Source organism: Amblyraja radiata, chromosome 33 (genome assembly GCF_010909765.2).
Source record: "Amblyraja radiata isolate CabotCenter1 chromosome 33, sAmbRad1.1.pri, whole genome shotgun sequence".
NCBI classification, from domain to species: Eukaryota; Metazoa; Chordata; class Chondrichthyes; order Rajiformes; family Rajidae; genus Amblyraja; species Amblyraja radiata.
Genome location: NC_045988.1, coordinates 26,089,107 through 26,107,485, shown reverse-complemented (window position 1 = coordinate 26,107,485; position 18,379 = coordinate 26,089,107). Strand labels below are relative to the sequence as shown.

The window sequence follows — 18,379 nt, the reverse complement described above, 5'->3', positions numbered from 1 at the left end:
CTTAGACAACCGAGTATCTTGAAGTTAGAATAAGCAAGTGAACATGGACAGCCAACACCTTCAATTAAATAAAGTTAATCTGATTAAAGTATATTTGCAGTAAGAGTACTGCAATATAAATTAGGTGGCTGAGATATTTAAGGTGATTTTGCGTAAACCAAACTTATTTGTGTGCAGTCTAGGTATAATCAAAGGCTTGTCCAACATTTTGTTGAACTTTTCCTGACCTTTAGTTGAACAAAATTTCCACTGATCCATAATGGATGTTGGGCAGACTTACGATCATATGATCATTCGTACAATTTAGAAACTCATCCGACTTCAGGATCTCAAATGCACACTATTGGTTCGGACGTCCCTGGCAATATTTCAGATTGTTGGATGTTAATATTGTATATAATGAAACAGCTTGAGTTTAGTTGATTGTCACGTGTACCTCATCGTTCATGAGGTACTGTGAATAGCTTTTGTTGCATGCTAACCAGTCAGTGGGAAGACAACACATGATTACAATCGAGCTATCCACAGTGCACAGGTACATGATAACGGGAATAATTTAAATAGCTTTTTAGTCCAGGAGAAATACCAGTAAAGTCCGATCAAAAATAGTCCGAGGGTCTCCAGTGAGGTGGACTGCTCTCTAGTTGTTCACAACTGCTCTCTAGTTGTTGGTAGGATGGTTCAGTTGCCTAATAACAGTTGGGACGAAGCTATCTATTCACTGTGGCACAGTGGCGCAGCTGGTAGAGCACCAGAGACCCGGGTTTGATCCTGACCTCGGGTGCCGTCTCTGTTGAGTTTGCTGCCTCACCCACTGATTTTCTCCAGCTTTTATTGTCTACTTAGTGTGGATAGGTGATCAATGGGGCTAGGGCGTTTCAATGCATTTTTAAACATGTTTTTCTCTCTTGTTTATTATATTGTTTACAGTGTACTATGTTTGCATATTCTGTGTAGGAAAGAACTGCAGATGCTGGTTTAAATCGAAGATAGACGCAAAATGTTAGAGACCAGATACATCACCCATTCCTTCTCTCAGTAAAATATGCTGCATGTCCCTCTGAGTTACTCCAGCATTTTGTGACTATGTTTACATATTATGTTGTGCTGCTGCAAGTAAGAATTTCATTGTTCTATCTGGGACATTTGACAATAAAACACTCTTGACTCTCTTGACTGTTTTGGAAAATATGCATGGTAGTGAGATTGGAATAGATGGCTCATGTAGATACTAACATCAACTGACCTTTTCAGGCAAGCCGTCTGTTTTGGTGCAAGAACAGTTGATGTCCCCCTGTAGCCTTTATGTGACAGTCAAGCAAATAACTGAGGCCTGTTCTTATTATTTATTAAAATAATTTGAGTCTGAAGAAGGGTCTCGACCCAAAATGTCACCTATTCCTTTTCTCCAGAGGTGCTGTCTGACCAGTTGAGTTATTCCAGCTTTTTGTGTCTATATCGGTTTAAACCAGCATCTGCAGTTCCTTCCTCCGCAAAGGCCATCAACATTCCTGTGTACTTAACGTGAGTGGTTAAGGCAGCATTACAGAGCTTTGATCTGATCTGTGAAGGGAGGAACTGCAGATGCTGGATTACACCGAAGATAGACACAAAATGCTGGAGTAACTCAGCGGGTCAGGCAGCATCTCTGGATAAAAGGAATAGGTGACATTCGAGAGTGGGAAGAAGGGTCTCGACCCGAAACGTCTTAAGGTTACTTTCTATAAATCCTATTTATTTATAGAATAAAATTATTGGAGGCTAAGAAACAGGCCATTTGTTTGGGTTTAACTCAAACATATTACGTTGGGAGAAGGCAATAGTTGAAGATTTGGATTTTGTTTTTGTGTTAATATTTTTAAAATTCTAACAGAAATTTGCATTCCTTGGCAGAAATAAAGACCACAGTGGTATATCCAGCTACAGAGAAGCATATCAAGAAGTACCTGCAGCAGGAGATGCACTTGATTAATGAAACAGCAAATGACTACAAGAATATTACCGCTCCATACCTTCAATCCCAGTCCTTCAGTATTCAGGTATTGTCCACTTCAATAAATATTTTTCCTTCTGCTCTCTCCTTTCTCATGTCTCAACACAATAGAGTAGCATTTATTTCGAGAGGAGTAATGCTGAGGTTTTATACGGCACTGGTCAGACTGCATTTGGAGTATTGTGAGCAGTTTTGGCCTCATATCTGAGGAAGGATGTGCTGGTGTTGGAGAGGATCCTGATGAGGTTTACAAAAATGATCCCAGGAATGATTGGGTTAACATATGATGAGCGTTTGAAGGCATTGGGTCTGTACTCGCTGGAGTTTAGAAGTATAAGGGGGAGACCTCATTGAAACTTACCAAATAATGAAAGTCCGAGAGAGTGAATGTGGAGAGTATGTTTCCACTCGTGGAAGAGTCATCGGACCAGAGGCCATAGCCTCAGAATAAAAGGGCGTACCTTTAGAAAGGAGATGAGGAGGAATTCATCAGTCAGAAGGTGGTGAATCTGGAATTCATTGCCACAGACTGCTGTCAATTTTTAAGGTGGAGAGTGACAGATTCTTGATTTGTAAGGGTGTCAGGGGTTATGGGGACAAGACAGGAGAATGGGGTTGAGAGGGAAAGGTACATCAGCCATGATTGAATGGCGGAGTAGACTTGATGGGCCGAATGGCCCGATTCTGCTCCTAGAACTTATGAAGAGACCTCTTCCTGACCTGGGAGGAGGTATACAGAAAGGGTTGTATCCAACAAAAACCATATTTTTAATTTAAGCAATAAATTAAAATGATTCAACGGATGTAGATGTTTCTCACAATGCCAGTATTTTAACGTATATCCCTGAATGCCTCAGACTTGAAGCAGAAAGATCAACAAGTATCTAATGGAGGTTCGAAGAACTGCAGGTGCTAGAATTTTGAGCAAAACACAAAGCGCTGGAGTAATTCATTCGGTCAAGCAGCATCTGGGGAAGGAATGGACAGATGACATTTCGGGCCAGAACCCTTCTTCAGACTGTTCCCATTGGAACAATGATATAATGTCATGACTAGATAGGGAGAGTGGATCTTCTTCCCTGAAGGACATGAGTGAACCAGATGGATCGTTTGACGATTGAGATTGGCAAGAGCAATACTAACACTGCCTTTAATTCAAATGTTGTGCTCAATGGGGAGGTGGCAATCAAAGATCTTAGAGCAGAGCAAGATGGGTTACTCTCACGCAAACGTGTAGTACGCTCATGGGCAGATTCATGGGTGATTATAGGACTCATTTTAGCAACCAGCCCCCGCCATCTTGTTCCGCCATCTTGCTTCCGGCCAAAGATCGGATCTTTGTTTCCGCAGCGGGAGAGGGAGTGTGCGGCCCGGGGAGAGGGGAGAAGGAGTGTGCGGCCCGGGGCAGCGGGGAGAGGGAGTGTGGGGCCCAGGGAGAGGGAGTGTGCGGCCCGGGGAGAGGGGAGAAGGAGTGTGGGGCCCGGGGCAGCGGGGAGAGGGAGTGTGGGGCCCAGGGAGAGGGAGTGTGCGGCCCGGGGAGAGGGAGTGTGTGGCCCGGGGCAGCGGGGAGAGGGCGTGTGCGGCCCGGGGCAGCGGGGAGAGGGCGTGTGCGGCCCGGGGCAGCGGGGAGAGGGAGTGTGGGGCCCGGGGCAGCGGGGAGAGGGAGTGTGGGGCCCGGGGCAGCGGGGAGAGGGAGTGTGGGGCCCGGGGCAGCGGGGAGAGGGAGTGTGCGGCCCGGGGAGAGGGAGTGTGTGGCCCGGGGCAGCGGGGAGAGGGCGTGTGCGGCCCGGGGCAGCGGGGAGAGGGAGTGTGGGGCCCGGGGCAGCGGGGAGAGGGAGTGTGGGGCCCGGGGAGAGGGAGTGTGTGGCCCGGGGCAGCGGGGAGAGGGAGTGTGGGGCCCAGGGAGAGGGAGTGTGCGGCCCGGGGAGAGGGAGTGTGTGGCCCGGGGCAGCGGGGAGAGGGCGTGTGCGGCCCGGGGCAGCGGGGGAGGGCGTGTGCGGCCCGGGGCAGCGGGGAGAGGGAGTGTGGGGCCCGGGGCAGCGGGGAGAGGGAGTGTGGGGCCCGGGGCAGCGGGGAGAGGGAGTGTGGGGCCCGGGGCAGCGGGGAGAGGGAGTGTGCGGCCCGGGGAGAGGGAGTGTGTGGCCCGGGGCAGCGGGGAGAGGGCGTGTGCGTGCCCGGGCAGCGGGGAGAGGGAGTGTGGGGCCCGGGGCAGCGGGGAGAGGGAGTGTGGGGCCCGGGGAGAGGGAGTGTTGTGGCCCGGGGCAGCGGGGAGAGGGAGTGTGGGGCCCGGGGCAGCAGGGGAGAGGGAGTGTGGGGCCCGGGGAGAGGGAGTGTGTGGCCCGGGCAGCGGGGAGAGGGAGTGTGGGGCCCGGGGCAGCGGGGAGAGGGAGTGTGGGGCCCGGGGAGAGGGAGTGTGCGGCTCGGGGAGAGGGAGTGTGGGGCCCGGGGCAGCGGGGAGAGGGAGTGTGGGGCCCGGGGCAGCGGGATAGGGGGTGCGCGGCCCGGGGCAGCGGGAGAGGGAGTGAGCGGCCCGGGGAGAGGGGGTGAGCGGCCCGGGGAGAGGAAGTGAGCGGCCCGGGGAGAGGGAGTGAGCGGCCCGGGGAGAGGGAGTGAGCGGCCCGGGGCAGCGGGAGAGGGAGTGCGCGGCCCGGGGCAGCGGGAGAGGGAGTGCGCGGCCCGGGGCAGCGGGAGAGGGAGTGAGCGGCCCGGGGAGAGGGGGTGAGCGGCCCGGGGAGAGGGAGTGAGCGGCCCGGGGCAGCGGGAGAGGGAGTGCGCGGCCCAGGGAGAGGGAGAGGGAGTGAGCGGCCCGGGGCAGCGGGAGAGGGAGTGCGCGGCCCGGGGAGAGGGTGTGAGCGGCCCGGGGAGATGGAGTGAGCGGCCCGGGGCAGCGGGAGAGGGAGTGCCGCGGCCAGGGAGAGGGAGAGGGAGTGAGCGGCCACGGGGCAGCGGGGAGAGGGAGTGCACGCGGCCCGGGGAGAGGGGGGGGGTGGTTGTAGGCGGCCCGGGGAGATGGAGTGAGCGGCCCGGGGCAGCGGGGAGGAGGGGCGAGGGTGCGCGGCCCGGGGAGGAGGGGTGAGCGGCCCGGGGAGATGGAGTGAGCGGCCCGGGGAGAGGGAGAGAGGGATCGTGGAGCGGCCCGGGCATCTGGGAGGGGACGTGGCCGCGGCCCGGGGAGAGGGGGTGAGCGGCCGGGGGAGAGGGAGTGAGCGGCCCGGGGCAGCGGGAGAGGGAGTGAGCGGCCCGGGGCAGTTGGAGTGGGAGTGAGCGGCCCGGGGAGAGGAGGTGCGCGGCCCGGGGCAGCGGGGAGAGGGGCATAGGAGGGGGACATGTCCCTTGTCTAGTCTGAAATAAAGTTCATCATTGGATCAGAAGAAATATAATTGTGTGTGTTATATGATTATATACATTTACTAGACCAAGTGCAGACCCGTTGGGTCTGTTCCCCCAACGTGCGGTTGTGGGGGGGGAGGCGGCATGCAGCGTCACACACACTAACTATCCCCCCGCCCCCCCCCGCACTCGCGCTAATTACCCCCCGTGATATTATATTAATATTATTAATTTGCTCCTTTTACCCCATAACCACCCTATCTACTGATGCATAGCCCCCAACTTGCAGTCACATCTAGAGGGGGGGCGGGGGAGAGTGTGAGGGCAGAGAGAGAAGGGGCAGAGACACAGAGAGAGGGGCAAGAAGGAGAGGGGGGTGGCGAGGAGGAGAAGAGGGGGGGTGGGAGAGAGGGGAAAGGTGGGGGTGGAGGGGAGGAGAGAGAGAGGGTGAGAGAGAGAGGGGGGGCTGGTGAGGGGAGAGGGGAGGGGGAGAGGTGAGGGGAGGGGGAGAGGTGGGGAGCAGGGAGGGTGGAGGGAAGGGGATAGGGGTGTGTGGAGGGGAGGGGGGTTTAGGGGAGGGTCGGTGGGGGAGGGGAGAAGTGGGAGAAAAAGAGAGGGGGGGAGAGGACAGGGGGAAGAGGAGAGGGGGGAGATGAGAGTGGGGGAGAGGAGGGGGGGAGAGGAGGGGGAGAGGAGAGGGGGGAAGGAGAGGAGAAGGGGAGAGGAGAAGGGGAGAGGAGAGGGGGGGGGAGAGGAGAGGGGGGGAGAGAGAGAGCCTTTTTATTTCAACCCAAAACCCCCAAACAACCATTTGCAGGCAGTTCTTTTTTACTTTAACCATATTTTCATTTTCAAACCACATTAAGGGTACTCACAGTTGTGTGGACATGTGTTCAGTGTTATTCACAGCTCAGAGAAACGTGACCCTCTGCCTTCCTCCAGCTTGCAGAGTAATTGAGGCACACCACTTCCTGGTTTTATAGTCCATCCCCCCTGCCGCCAGCGGGGACAGCAGAGAGAATGGGGAATTTTGTAAAATCATTAATATCTCTGTCATTTTTCATCGACTGGAAAAATCCTCGGCACACATGCGGCGTAGGGGTGCTCTGAACGAGATGGCCAAAAATGACGGCCGTAGGTGGCGGCGTTCTCTCGGAAATCACAGCACAGATCGCCAAAACCGTTCAAGAACAGACTTTTAGTAATAAAGATATCACATTCATGTATGTGTGTTTATAAACATTTTATTCTTTAACAAGAATTAACAGAATTATGAACTAACAGAATTATGAATCTAACCCTATATCGCACACAAAAACTTCCCCCGCAATGTCAATTACCCTGCGAGTCGGGTCGGGTAGGTTCTGGTCACTACAAAATCAACTCAAACACTGCTTGTGAGCCATTTAAAAAGAAATGATTTAAAAAACATTAAAAAAGACAATTACCAGAGTCAAATTTTATTCTTGACAAGAAGTATGAACTGACAAAATTATGAATCTAACCCTATATCACACACACAAACTGTTGCCCCGCAACATTGATTACACTGCGAGTTGGGTCGGGTCAGGTAGGCTCCGGTTACTAAAATGGGCGGTGAAAAATGCCCAGGATCCCCTCCGTAGCGTACTACACGTCAGCCCATTGTATTTCGCAGGAGTGGCCTATCTTGCTCTGCTCTAAGATCTTTGGTGGCAATAGCCAACACATATACGATCAAAATAAAGTGATGATTACATGCAGACAACAGAAAGACACACTAGGCCATTTGGCTGACCAATTAATCATCTTGGCATCATAGAAGCATTGATTTCTCTAACTTTGTAACTCTTGCTCTTTCTCCATCCCTCCCCGACCCGTCATACCAGTTTCAAAGTCATCTTGTTGAGACTTATTGTCTGTACTCATTCTCACCTAACAAATAGCTGACAATGGCCTGTTTCCTTTATCATCGGTACTTTTTTGCATATCTTTCATTCATTTGTTCTACATCTCTTTATGTCACCTCCTACAGTGCCCTCCATAATGTTTGGGACAAAGACCTATCTTCTATTTATTTGCCTCTCTACTCCACAATTTGATATTTGTAATAGAAAAAAATCACATGTGATTCAAGTGCACATTGTCAGATTTTATTAAAGGGTATTTTATCATTAATCAACACATAATACCCCAAAATGAAGAAGCGAAAACAGTGTTTGGAATTTTTGCAAAGTAAATAAAAAGAAATAACTGAAATATCACATTTACATAAGTATTCAGACCTTTTGCTATGACACTCAAATTTGAGCTTAGGTTCATCCTGTTTCCATTGATTATCCTGAGATGTTTCAACAACTTGATAGGAGTCCACCAGTGGTGAATTAAATTGATTGGACATGATTTGGAAAGGCACACACCTGTCTATATACGGTCCCACAGTTGACAGTGCATGTCAGAACAAAAACCAAGCCATGAAGACCAAGGAATTGTCCGTAGACCTCCGAGACAGGATGTGTCGAGAGACACATCTGGGGAATGGTATAAAATAATTTCTGCAGCATTGCAGGTCCCGAAGAGCACGGTGGCCTCCATCATTCTTAAATGGAAGAACTTTGGAACCACCAGGATTCTTCATAGAGCTGGCCACCCGGCTAAACTGAGCAATCAGGGGAGAAGGGCCTTGGTCAGGGAGATGACCAAGAACCCAATGGTCACTCTGACAGAGTTCCAGAGTTCCTCTGTGAAGATGGGAGAACCTTCCAGAAGGACAACTATATCTGCAGCACTCCATCAATCAGCCCTTAATGGTGGAGTGGGCAAACGGAAGCCACTCCCCAGTAAAAGACACATGATAGCCCGCTTGGAGTTTGCCAAAAGGCACCTAAAGAACTCTCAAACCAAGATTGAACTCTTTGGCCGGAATGCCAAGCGTCACGTCTGGAGTAAACCAGGCACCGCTCATCAATACCATACCTACGGTGAAGCATGGTGGTGGCAGCATCATGCTGTGGGGATGTTTTTCAGCGGTAGGAACTGGGAGACGAGTCAGGATCGCGGACAAGATGAACAGAGCAAAGGACAGAGAGAGATCCTTGATGAAAACCTTCTCTGGAGTGTTCTGGACCTCAGACTGGGGTGGAGGTTCACCTTCCAACAGGACAACGACCCTAAACACACAGCCAAGACAACGCAGGAGTGGCCCAACCAGAGCCCGGACTTGAACCCAATCTCTGGAGGGACATGAAAATCGTTGTGCATTCACGCTCCCCATCTGGTCTGACAGAGCTTGAGAGGATCTGCAGGGAAGAATGGGAGAAATTACCCAAGTACAGGTGTACCAAGCGTCATACCCAAGAAGACTTGAGGCTGTAATCGCTGCCGAAGGTGCCTCATCAATGTACTGAGTAAAGGGACTGAATACTTATGTAAATGTGATATTTCAGTTATATCTTTTTAATTACTTTGCAAAAATTTCGAAATACGTGTTTTCGCTTTTTTATTATGGGGTATTCTGTGTAGATTGATGATTAAAAAAAGAGTTTCATCCATTTTAAAATAAGGTTGTAACATAACAAAATATGGAAAAAGTGAAGGGGTCTGAATACTTTCTGAATGCACTGTATAAGAGAGCAATCAGCATCTAGTCTTTCCTCCAGTTTTTCTATCACCTTTGGAAACTGTTATTGCTGTTTATCAACATGAGGACCAAAGATGTGCCAATGGAAGTCAAAGAAGCCATTATGAGAATGAGAAACAGGAATAAAACTGTTAGACACATCAGCCAAACTTTAGGCTTACCAAAATCAACTGTTTGGAACATCATTAAGAAGAAAGAGAGCAATGGTGAGCTTATTAATCGCAAAGGGACTGGCAGGCCAAGGAAGACCTCCACAGTTGAAGACAGAAGAACTCTCTGTATAATAAAGAAAAATCCTCAAACACCTGTCCGACAGATCAGAAACACTTTTCAGTAGTCAGGTGTGGATTTGTCAATTACCACTGTCCGCAGAAGACTTCATGAACAGAAATACAGAGGCTACACTGCAAGATGCAAACCACTGGTTAGCCGCATAAATAGGATGGCCAGGTTACATTTTGCCAATAAATACTTAAAAGAACAACCACAGTTCTGGAAAAAGGTCCTGTGCACATATGAGACGAAGATTAACTTATATCAGAGTGATGGCAAGAGCAAAGTATGGAGGAGAGAAGGAACTGCCCAAAATCCAAAGCATACCACCTCATCTGTGAAACACGGTGGTGGGGGTGTTATGACCTGGGCATGTATGGCTGCTGAAGGTACTGGCTCACTTATCTTCATTGATGATACAACTGCTGATGGTAGTAGCATAATGAATTCTGAAGTGTATAGACACATTCTATCAGCTCAAGTTCAAACAAATGCCTCAAAACTCATTGGCCGGTGGTTCATTCCACAGCAAGACAATGATCCCAAACATACAGCTCAGGCAACAAAGGAGTTTTACAAAGCTAAAAAATGGTCAATAATTGAGTGGCCAAGTCAATCACCCGATCTGAACCCAATTGAGCATGCCTTTTATATGCTGAAGAGAAAACTGAAGGGGACTAGCCCCCAAAACAAGCATAAGCTAAAGATGGCTGCAATACAGTCCTGGCAGAGCATCACCAGAGAAGACACCCAGCAACTGGTGATGTCCATGAATCGGAAACTTCAAGCAGTCATTGCAACAAAATACTAAACATGACTACTTTCATTTGCATGACATTGCTATATCCAAAACATGATGGTGCCCTGAAATTGGGGGACTATGTATAAACACTGCTGTAATTTCTATATGGTGAGACCAAAATGTATAAAAATGGCCTTTATTAAAATCTAACAATGTGCACTTTAACCACATGTGATTGTTTTTTTCTTTTACAAATCTCAAATTGTGGAGTACAGGGGCAAATAAATAAATGATTGGTCTTTGTCCCAAACATTATGGAGAGCACTGTATATCTCTCATTTCCCTTTCCCCAACTCTCAGTCTGAAGAAGTGTTTCGACCAAAATCACCTATTCCTTTTCTCCGGAGATGCTGGCTGACCCGATGAGTTACTCCAGCTTTTTGTGTCTATCTGCAGAAGCTTAAGAACAGGAAATTCTGGAAAACGTTCCCGATGTCTTTAATAGGTCGAATAAATGCTATAAAAATTATCTTTCTACCACAAATCCTATATCTATTTCAATCAATCCCTATACATCTTCCAAAAAAGTTTTTCAAAAAACTGGACTCAGACATTACAAATGTTATATGGGACTATAAATCCCACAGAATACAAAGAACACACCTGAGTAAACCCAAAGAGCTGGGTGGTCTAGCACTCCCTAACTTTATGTACTATAATTGGGCAGTAAATATTAAAAATATGATTCACCTGCTGGACAATTCTGCCCAGTAGGTGGACTGGATTGCAATGGAGAGAGAGGACTGGTCTCCGTGCAATATAGGAGCGACTCTCCTCTCACCAATGAATCTGAATAACAAAAATTACAATAAAAATCCAATTATACATAGCACAATTAGAATTTGGAAACAAATAAAACAGAATCTAAAATTAAGAAATCTATCTCTTTTATCGCCAATAGTCAATAATCCGTTGTTTAAACCTACTATAGATAAATCATTTACACAATGGGAAAAAATAGGAATCAAAACGCTCGGAGACTTGCATGAATTTGGAAAATTATTATCATTTCAACAATTACAACTGAAATATAATTTGAGACATAATCAATATTTCAAATATCTTCAAATGTGTGACTATCTGAAAAAATACACAAAAGACTATCATAACATGCCTCCAGACTTACTGGACGAAGCAATGAAGACAAAGGCCGAATCAGCAAACCTAATATCATACTTATTATAATATAACACTATTTTAAATATAGAAATACCTACAACTGACGGTATTAGAAGAGACTGGGAACAAGAACTAGCTATAAAAATTTCAAAAGAGAGCTGGGATAAACACTTTCCATATGTGCATAAATGCTCTATCAACGTAAGGCATACTCTAATTCAATTCAAAACATTACATAGACTATACTATTCAAAAACCAAAATAAATAAACTTTTCCCTAACGTCTCACCCATTTGTGATAAATGTCAGTCTCAAGAAGCTGCCATAGCGCACTCTTTTGTTTTTTGTATAAAAATCCAAAAATTCTGGAATTAAATATTTGAAATTTTCACAAAACTATTTAAAATAAAACTGATACCAAAAGCAGAATGGATTATTTTTGGGATAATGGGAGGTAGCCCTGAACTAAACGTGTTTCAAAATAATTTATTTAATTACGGGCTAATAACGGGAAAAAAGCTTATACTCAAATTCTGGAAAAACGCTCCTATACCAACAATAAATTGTGGATTTCAAACATGTTTGAAACATTACACCTGGAAGATATGAGACTCCTCCTCGCAGGCAAAGCAGACCACTTCCAAAAGACGTGGTCTGCATTTATGAGCTTACTAGAAGCATAAGGTGCAATAGTAATTTTAAAAATAAATGGTGCCAGGATCTGGTAACGGGGGATGAAAAATATGGTTGGTATATCACTTTTTGCGGAGTTTTTTATAATAGAGCGATTGTTTCTCTTTCTTTCTTTCTTTTCTAGGGTCTATTTCTTTACTTTCTTCTCTAACTCTCTCTCTAATGGGCTCTCTTTTTCCAACACTTTCCTGCACTTTCACGACTCTTTCTCACTTTCCTTACTTCTTTTATTTCTATCTTTCTTAATAAAAAAATAAAAAATTAAAATTAAAAAAAAGAACAGGAAATAGGTTTGTATGCACATTGAGTCCTTGCCAATAATCTAGCACTCATTTTTATGCTAATTCTATGATGCCATTTTATTTTCACCATACTCCTGTTAATTCCATCCTTCCCCTCCCCCCTCCCCAGAATATACCACTCTTCTGCACACACAGAGACAATTTAGTGGCCAATGAACCGACTAAAGTGCATGTATTGGAATTATGGGGAAAAAACACAATACCCAGATGAAACCCATGCATTAAAAGGAGAGCATGCTAACTCCACACAGACAGCACTGGAGTAGTACAGTGGCAGCTCTACAAGTTGCACTGTTTTCTTTATGTATTTCTAAGTCAATAATCTTGGCCCGTATTTGCTTGTGGGAAGCTGCATGGGCCCTGCTTGAACTCCTTCTGAGTACCCTGTTTTATAATTTTATTGTCATTTTTAATTAAGTTTTCCTTGAAATCCATATTTTGCTGTCATCCTAAACTCGAAAAGTAATTGGCTTGTTCGAGAAGCTCAGGCATGGCAGGGTCTGTATATCCACCTATCCAATTGTTTCAAATGTTAAATAAGCAATTACATCACCCCTTTGTTATGTGCAGGAGTCATTAATTTGTTCTGAATGTCCTGCCCTTTTCAATGTGGAATGAATTCAGAAAACCTTTGTCTGCATTTCTTTCAATAATCTAATATATTTTGAAATATGGTTCAAAATTGCACAGTACTCATTAGCAGGTATTAATTACAATCATATTGTCTCTCAACCATTTAAAGCACACGCTGTTTAAAATCTGAATTCTAGCTGCCTTCCTTTTCGTAACCACGGCACACCATTTTTTGCCAAGTTTTTCATCTGAAACATTTTCTGTTGCGTTATTTGCTAAAAAGGCTATTCATTATTAAAAAAAAACCCACAATGGAAACAATCACTGCTTCAAGAAGCAGCTATGGAAGGAGAAGCAGGATTTCAGGTTGAAGGCATTTCATCAGAACTGAGGAGGAGGAGAAAACAAATAGATTTTAAGTTGCAAAGAGCATCTTTGGTACGAATGGAATATCTCTGATGAAGTGATGCCAGGGTTGCGGTGGAGATTAGCTAAACTTCAGATTAACCGGTCGATGGGTATATGTGGACATTTAGTGAGAGAATCTGAACAAGGAAACAAAAGCTTTTAAGCGAGGGTAGTTAGTGAGTGAAGATACAACAAGGGAACATAAAAGGTGCAAAATGCAACATTGGAGTTTGTTTCGATTCATGTAAAACATACTCATAGTTGCCCAAGCACAGAAACAAATCTTTCTGCCCTCCACAACTTGCTGACCTTCTTACCCATCCACACTAATCCTATTTGCCTGCATTGGAACTGTAATCTTCTACGCCTTGGCTATTTAAGTGTTCTCTAAATGCGCCATCAGTAGAGCCAGGATGTTTAGGCACTAAAAAACTCTGAAATAGGCAGGCAAAAAGGCAATCAAAGGGCAAAATAAAATTACAAAAAAGGTATAAAAAGGCATTAATTGACCAAAAAAAAGGTATAAAAAGGCATTTATTTCCACCACCAAAATATGGTTAAAAATAATAATATAAAGTATAATACATTAAATGACCAGTTGCTAGCATTTTTTTCAAATTATCTGGTGGTAAATTATGCCATCTGTCAGACAGAATATACTTCAGTTGTGAAAAACTTCTTTCACCCCAGCTGAGGTCACTGGTGCATACCCAAAAAAAGCTACAGACTCTATATTCATGTCGATATATTTTGCATTACAACTACCTTTGAGAACCTTAGCTGTCCTTTGTATTTCAAGATTTTTGTTAGCTAAAATCACTCTCTCACATTTTCCTTGTATGTCTTTACCTACATCGCCAAGAACTTTACGGATATCATCAGTTACTTTGTTGAAAACCTGCACGTTATTCACTAATGTTTTGCCACATTTCTCAAGGGAAGTGGTAGCTTGTGGGAAGTTTGCAAAATTGGAAGCAATATACACAAGAGGGACGTTTTCTGCATGATTTCACTGATGATTCTGACTGCAGCAGATTCTTCTTCTTCAAAGCAGTTGACGATTTATTTTATCTTTTCAAAATTTACAGCATAGTAAAGTACAGCAGAGAGCCATGTACCCCACCTAGTCAAAACGGGCTGAGGAGGTAGCGGAATCTTGGGTGTCATTTCCTTGAACAACTGCACACATGACTGTACTTTGAGGAAGCTTTTCGTGACATTGCCTAGGCGATCGACATTTGGAAACAAGCTACGTCTGTGCTTAGCAATTCTATGAAGTCTTTTAGCTAAGCATGTCAAATGCAACATTTTAGGGAATAAAACTTTAAGTCACAAACAGAAGTACATTCTCGTGTTTTATACTTTCTGGCCAAAGTACAGCAAGTGAAGATATAAACAACTGAGCAATAGTTGAGCTGTTTGACTTCCCCAATACTTCCGATGCCAACAAATACAGATGACCACATTGGCAACATACCCCCCCAAAGCATTGGTTGTCTTGCCTATTGGGATCCATATTTTGTTGCATGCAACTTTATCTCTAATTTTCTGCACAACTGAGGAAATTTAAATCTTTTAAACTTCCACATTCCTTCCTCTTTATCGGTTTTATGATAATTTTTTCCATAATGATGACTCGCTTGGTATATATTCCTCTGTGTATTTCTCTAAAAAATGTCTGAGAGATTTGTTTTCCAATTTCCACAGTGGAATTCCAGCATCAATGAATGCCTTGCACAAATCACTCGAAAACTCAGATTTGCGACTGAAGCCAGCAGTATAACCATATAACAATTACAGCACGGAAACAGGCCGTCTCGACCCTTCTAGTCCGTGCCGAACACGTATTCTCCCCTAGTCCCATATACCTGCGCTCAGACCATAACCCTCCATTCCTTTCCCGTCCATATAACTATCCAATTTATTTTTAAATGATAAAAACGAACCTGCCTCCACCACCTTCACTGGAAGCTCATTCCACACAGCCACCACTCTCTCAGTAAAGAAGTTCCCCCTCATGTTACCCCTAAACTTCTGTCCCTTAATTCTCAAGTCATGTCCCCTTGTTTGAATCTTCCCTACTCTCAGTGGGAAAAGCTTATCCACGTCAACTCTGGCTATCCCTCTCATCATTTTAAAGACCTCTATCAAGTCCCCCCTTAACCTTCTGCGCTCCAAAGAATAAAGCCCTAACTTGTTCAACCTTTCTCTGTAACTTAGTTGCTGAAACCCAGGCAACATTCTAGTAAATCTCCTCTGTACTCTCTCTATTTTGTTGACATCCTTCCTATAATTAGGCGACCAAAATTGTACACCATACTCCCGAATTGCCCTCACCAATGCCTTGTACAATTTTAACATTACATCCCAACTTCTATACTCAATACTCTGATTTATAAAGGCCAGCACACCAAAAGCTTTCTTTACCACCCTATGTACATGAGATTCCACTTTCAGGGAACTGTGCACAGTTATTCCCAGATCCCTCTGTTCACCTGCATTCTTCAATTCCCCACCATTTACCATGTACGTCCTATTTTGATTTGTCCCGCAAAGATGTAGCACCTCACACTTATCAGCATTAAACTCCATCTGCCATCTTTCAGCCCACTCTTCCAACTGGCATAAATCTCTCTGTAGACTTTGAAAATCTACTTCATTATCCACAACCCCACATATCTTAGTATCATCTGCATACTTACTAATCCAATTTACCACACCATCATCCAGATCATTGATGTACATGACAAACAACAGTGGACCCAACACAGAACCCTGTGGCACTCCACTAGTCACTGGCCTCCAACCCGACAAACAACCATCCACCATTACTCTCTGGCATCTCCCATTCAGCCACTGTTGAAACTATCTTGCTACTCCACCATTAATACCCAACAATTGAACCTTCTTAACCAACCTTCCGTGAGGAACCTTGTCAAAGGCCTTACTGAAGTCCATATATTCAACATCCACTGCTTTGCCCTCATCAATTTCCCGAGTAACCTCTTCAAAAATTCAAGAAGATTAGTCAAACATGACCTTCCAGGCACAAATCCATGTTGACTGTTCCTAATCAGACCCTGTTTATCCAGATGCTTATATATATTGTCTCTAAGTATCCTTTCTATTAATTTGCCCACCACTGACGTCAAACTAACAGGTCTATAATATCTAGGTTTACTCTTAGACCCCTTTTTAAACAATGGAACAACATGCGCCGTACGACAATCCTCTGGCACTATTCCCGTTTCTAATGACATTTGAAATATTTCTGTCATAGCCCCTGGTATTTCTACACTAACTTCCCTCAATGTCCTAGGGAATATCCTGTCCGGACCTGGAGACTTATCCACTTTTATATTTCTCAAAAGTGTCAGTACTTCCTCTTCTTTGAATCTCATAGTTTCCATAGCTACTCTACTTGTTTCCCTTACCTCACATAATTTAATATCCTTCTCCTTGGTGAATACCGAAGAAAAGAAATTGTTCAATATCTCCCCCATCTCTTTTGGCTCTGCAGATAGCTGTCCACTCTGACTCTCTAATGGACCAATTTTATCCCTCGTTATCCTTTTGCTATTAATATAGCTGTAGACACCCTTTGGATTTACTTTCACCTTACTTGCCAAAGCAACCTCATATCTTCTTTTAGCTTTTCTAATTTCTTTCTTAAGATTCTTTTTACATTCTTTATACTCCTCAAGCACCTCATTTACTCCATGCTGCCTATAATTATTGTAGATCTCTCTCTTTTTGTGAACCAAGTGTCCAATTTCCCTTGAAAACCATGGCTCTTTCCAATTTTTACTATTTCCTTTCAACCGAACAGGGACATAAAGATTCTGTACTCTTAAAATTTCACCTTTAAATGTCCTCCATTTCTCTTCCACATCTTTCCCATAAAACAAACTGTCCCAATTTACTCCTTTTAAATCCTTTCGCATCTCCTCAAAGTTAGCCTTTCTCCAATCAAAAATCTCAACCCTAGGTCCAGTTCTGACCCTCTCTATAATTATATTGAAACTAATGGTATTGTGATCACTGGTCCCAAACTGTTCCCCAACGCATACCTCTGCCACCTGACCCGTCTCATTTCCTAACAGGAGGTCTAGCACCGCCCCTTCTCTAGTAGGTACTTCTATGTATTGCGGCAAAAAACTATCCTGCAAACATTTTACAAACTCCAACCCATCCAGCCCATTTGCAGAATGTGTTTCCCAGTCTATGTGTGGAAAATTGAAATCTACCACAATCACTACCTTGTGCTTACTACTAATATCTGCAATCTCCTTAGATATTTGCTCTTCCAATTCTCACTCCCCATTTGGCGGTCTATAATACACCCCTATAAGTGTTGCTACCCCTTTCCCATTTCTCAGTTCCACCCAAATAGCCTCCCTAGACGAGCCCTCTAATCTATCCTGCCAAAGCACTGCTGTAATATCTTCCCTGATAAGCAATGCAACACCTCCACCTCTTGCCCCTCCAATTCTATCACACCTGAAGCAACGAAATCCTGGAATATTTAGTTTCCAATCACAGCCCTCCTGCAACCATGTTTCACTGATCGCCACAACATCATACTTCCAGGTGTCAATCCAGGCTCTAAGTTCATCCACCTTGCTTACAATGCTCCTAGCATTAAAATATACACATTTAAGAAACCCACCCTCTCTTATTCTCTGTTTATTGTCTTTTTCTTCTCTCTCCCCTACATTTTGGGTCAGAGTGCCACCATTCTCTGCCTCCTGCCTCACACACTGACTGCTAGCTTTCCCAATTTGAGTCTCTCCCCCCAACCATACTAGTTTAAAGTCTCCCCAGTAGCCTTTGCAAATCTCCCCGCCAGGATATTGTTCCCCCTCGAGTTCAAGTGCAACCCGTCCTTTCTGTACAGGTCGCACCTTCCCCAAAAGAGGTCCCAATGATCCAGAAACTTGAATCCATACCCACTGCACCAGTCCCTCATCCACTCATTTATCCTCCACCTCGCTCCATTCCTACTCTCATTGTCGCGTGGCACAGCCAGTAATTCTGAGATTGTTACCTTTGCGGTCCTTCTCCTTAACTCTCTACCTAACTCCCTAAATTCTTCTTTCAGGACCTCTTCTCTATTTTTACCTATGTCGTTGGTACCTATATGTACCACAACCTCAGGCTCCTCTCCCTCCCATTTCAGGATTTCTTGGACACGTTCAGACACATCCCTGACCCTGGCACCAGGGAGGCAAACTACCATCCGGGTCTCCTGTCTGCGTCCACAGAAT

The 18,379-nt window shown here is 45.1% G+C and overlaps 1 protein-coding gene across 1 annotated transcript in view; it reads left to right on the top strand.

Moving 5' to 3' along the window:
- dcps (decapping enzyme, scavenger) overlaps nt 1-18,379 on the top strand; it is a 115,142-nt gene that overhangs the window by 78,734 nt on the left and 18,029 nt on the right. Inside the window, exon 3 of the mRNA XM_033049992.1 lies at nt 1,894-2,039. Coding sequence (XP_032905883.1) covers nt 1,894-2,039 — 146 coding nt within the window. The remainder of the gene's footprint in view (nt 1-1,893; nt 2,040-18,379) is intronic.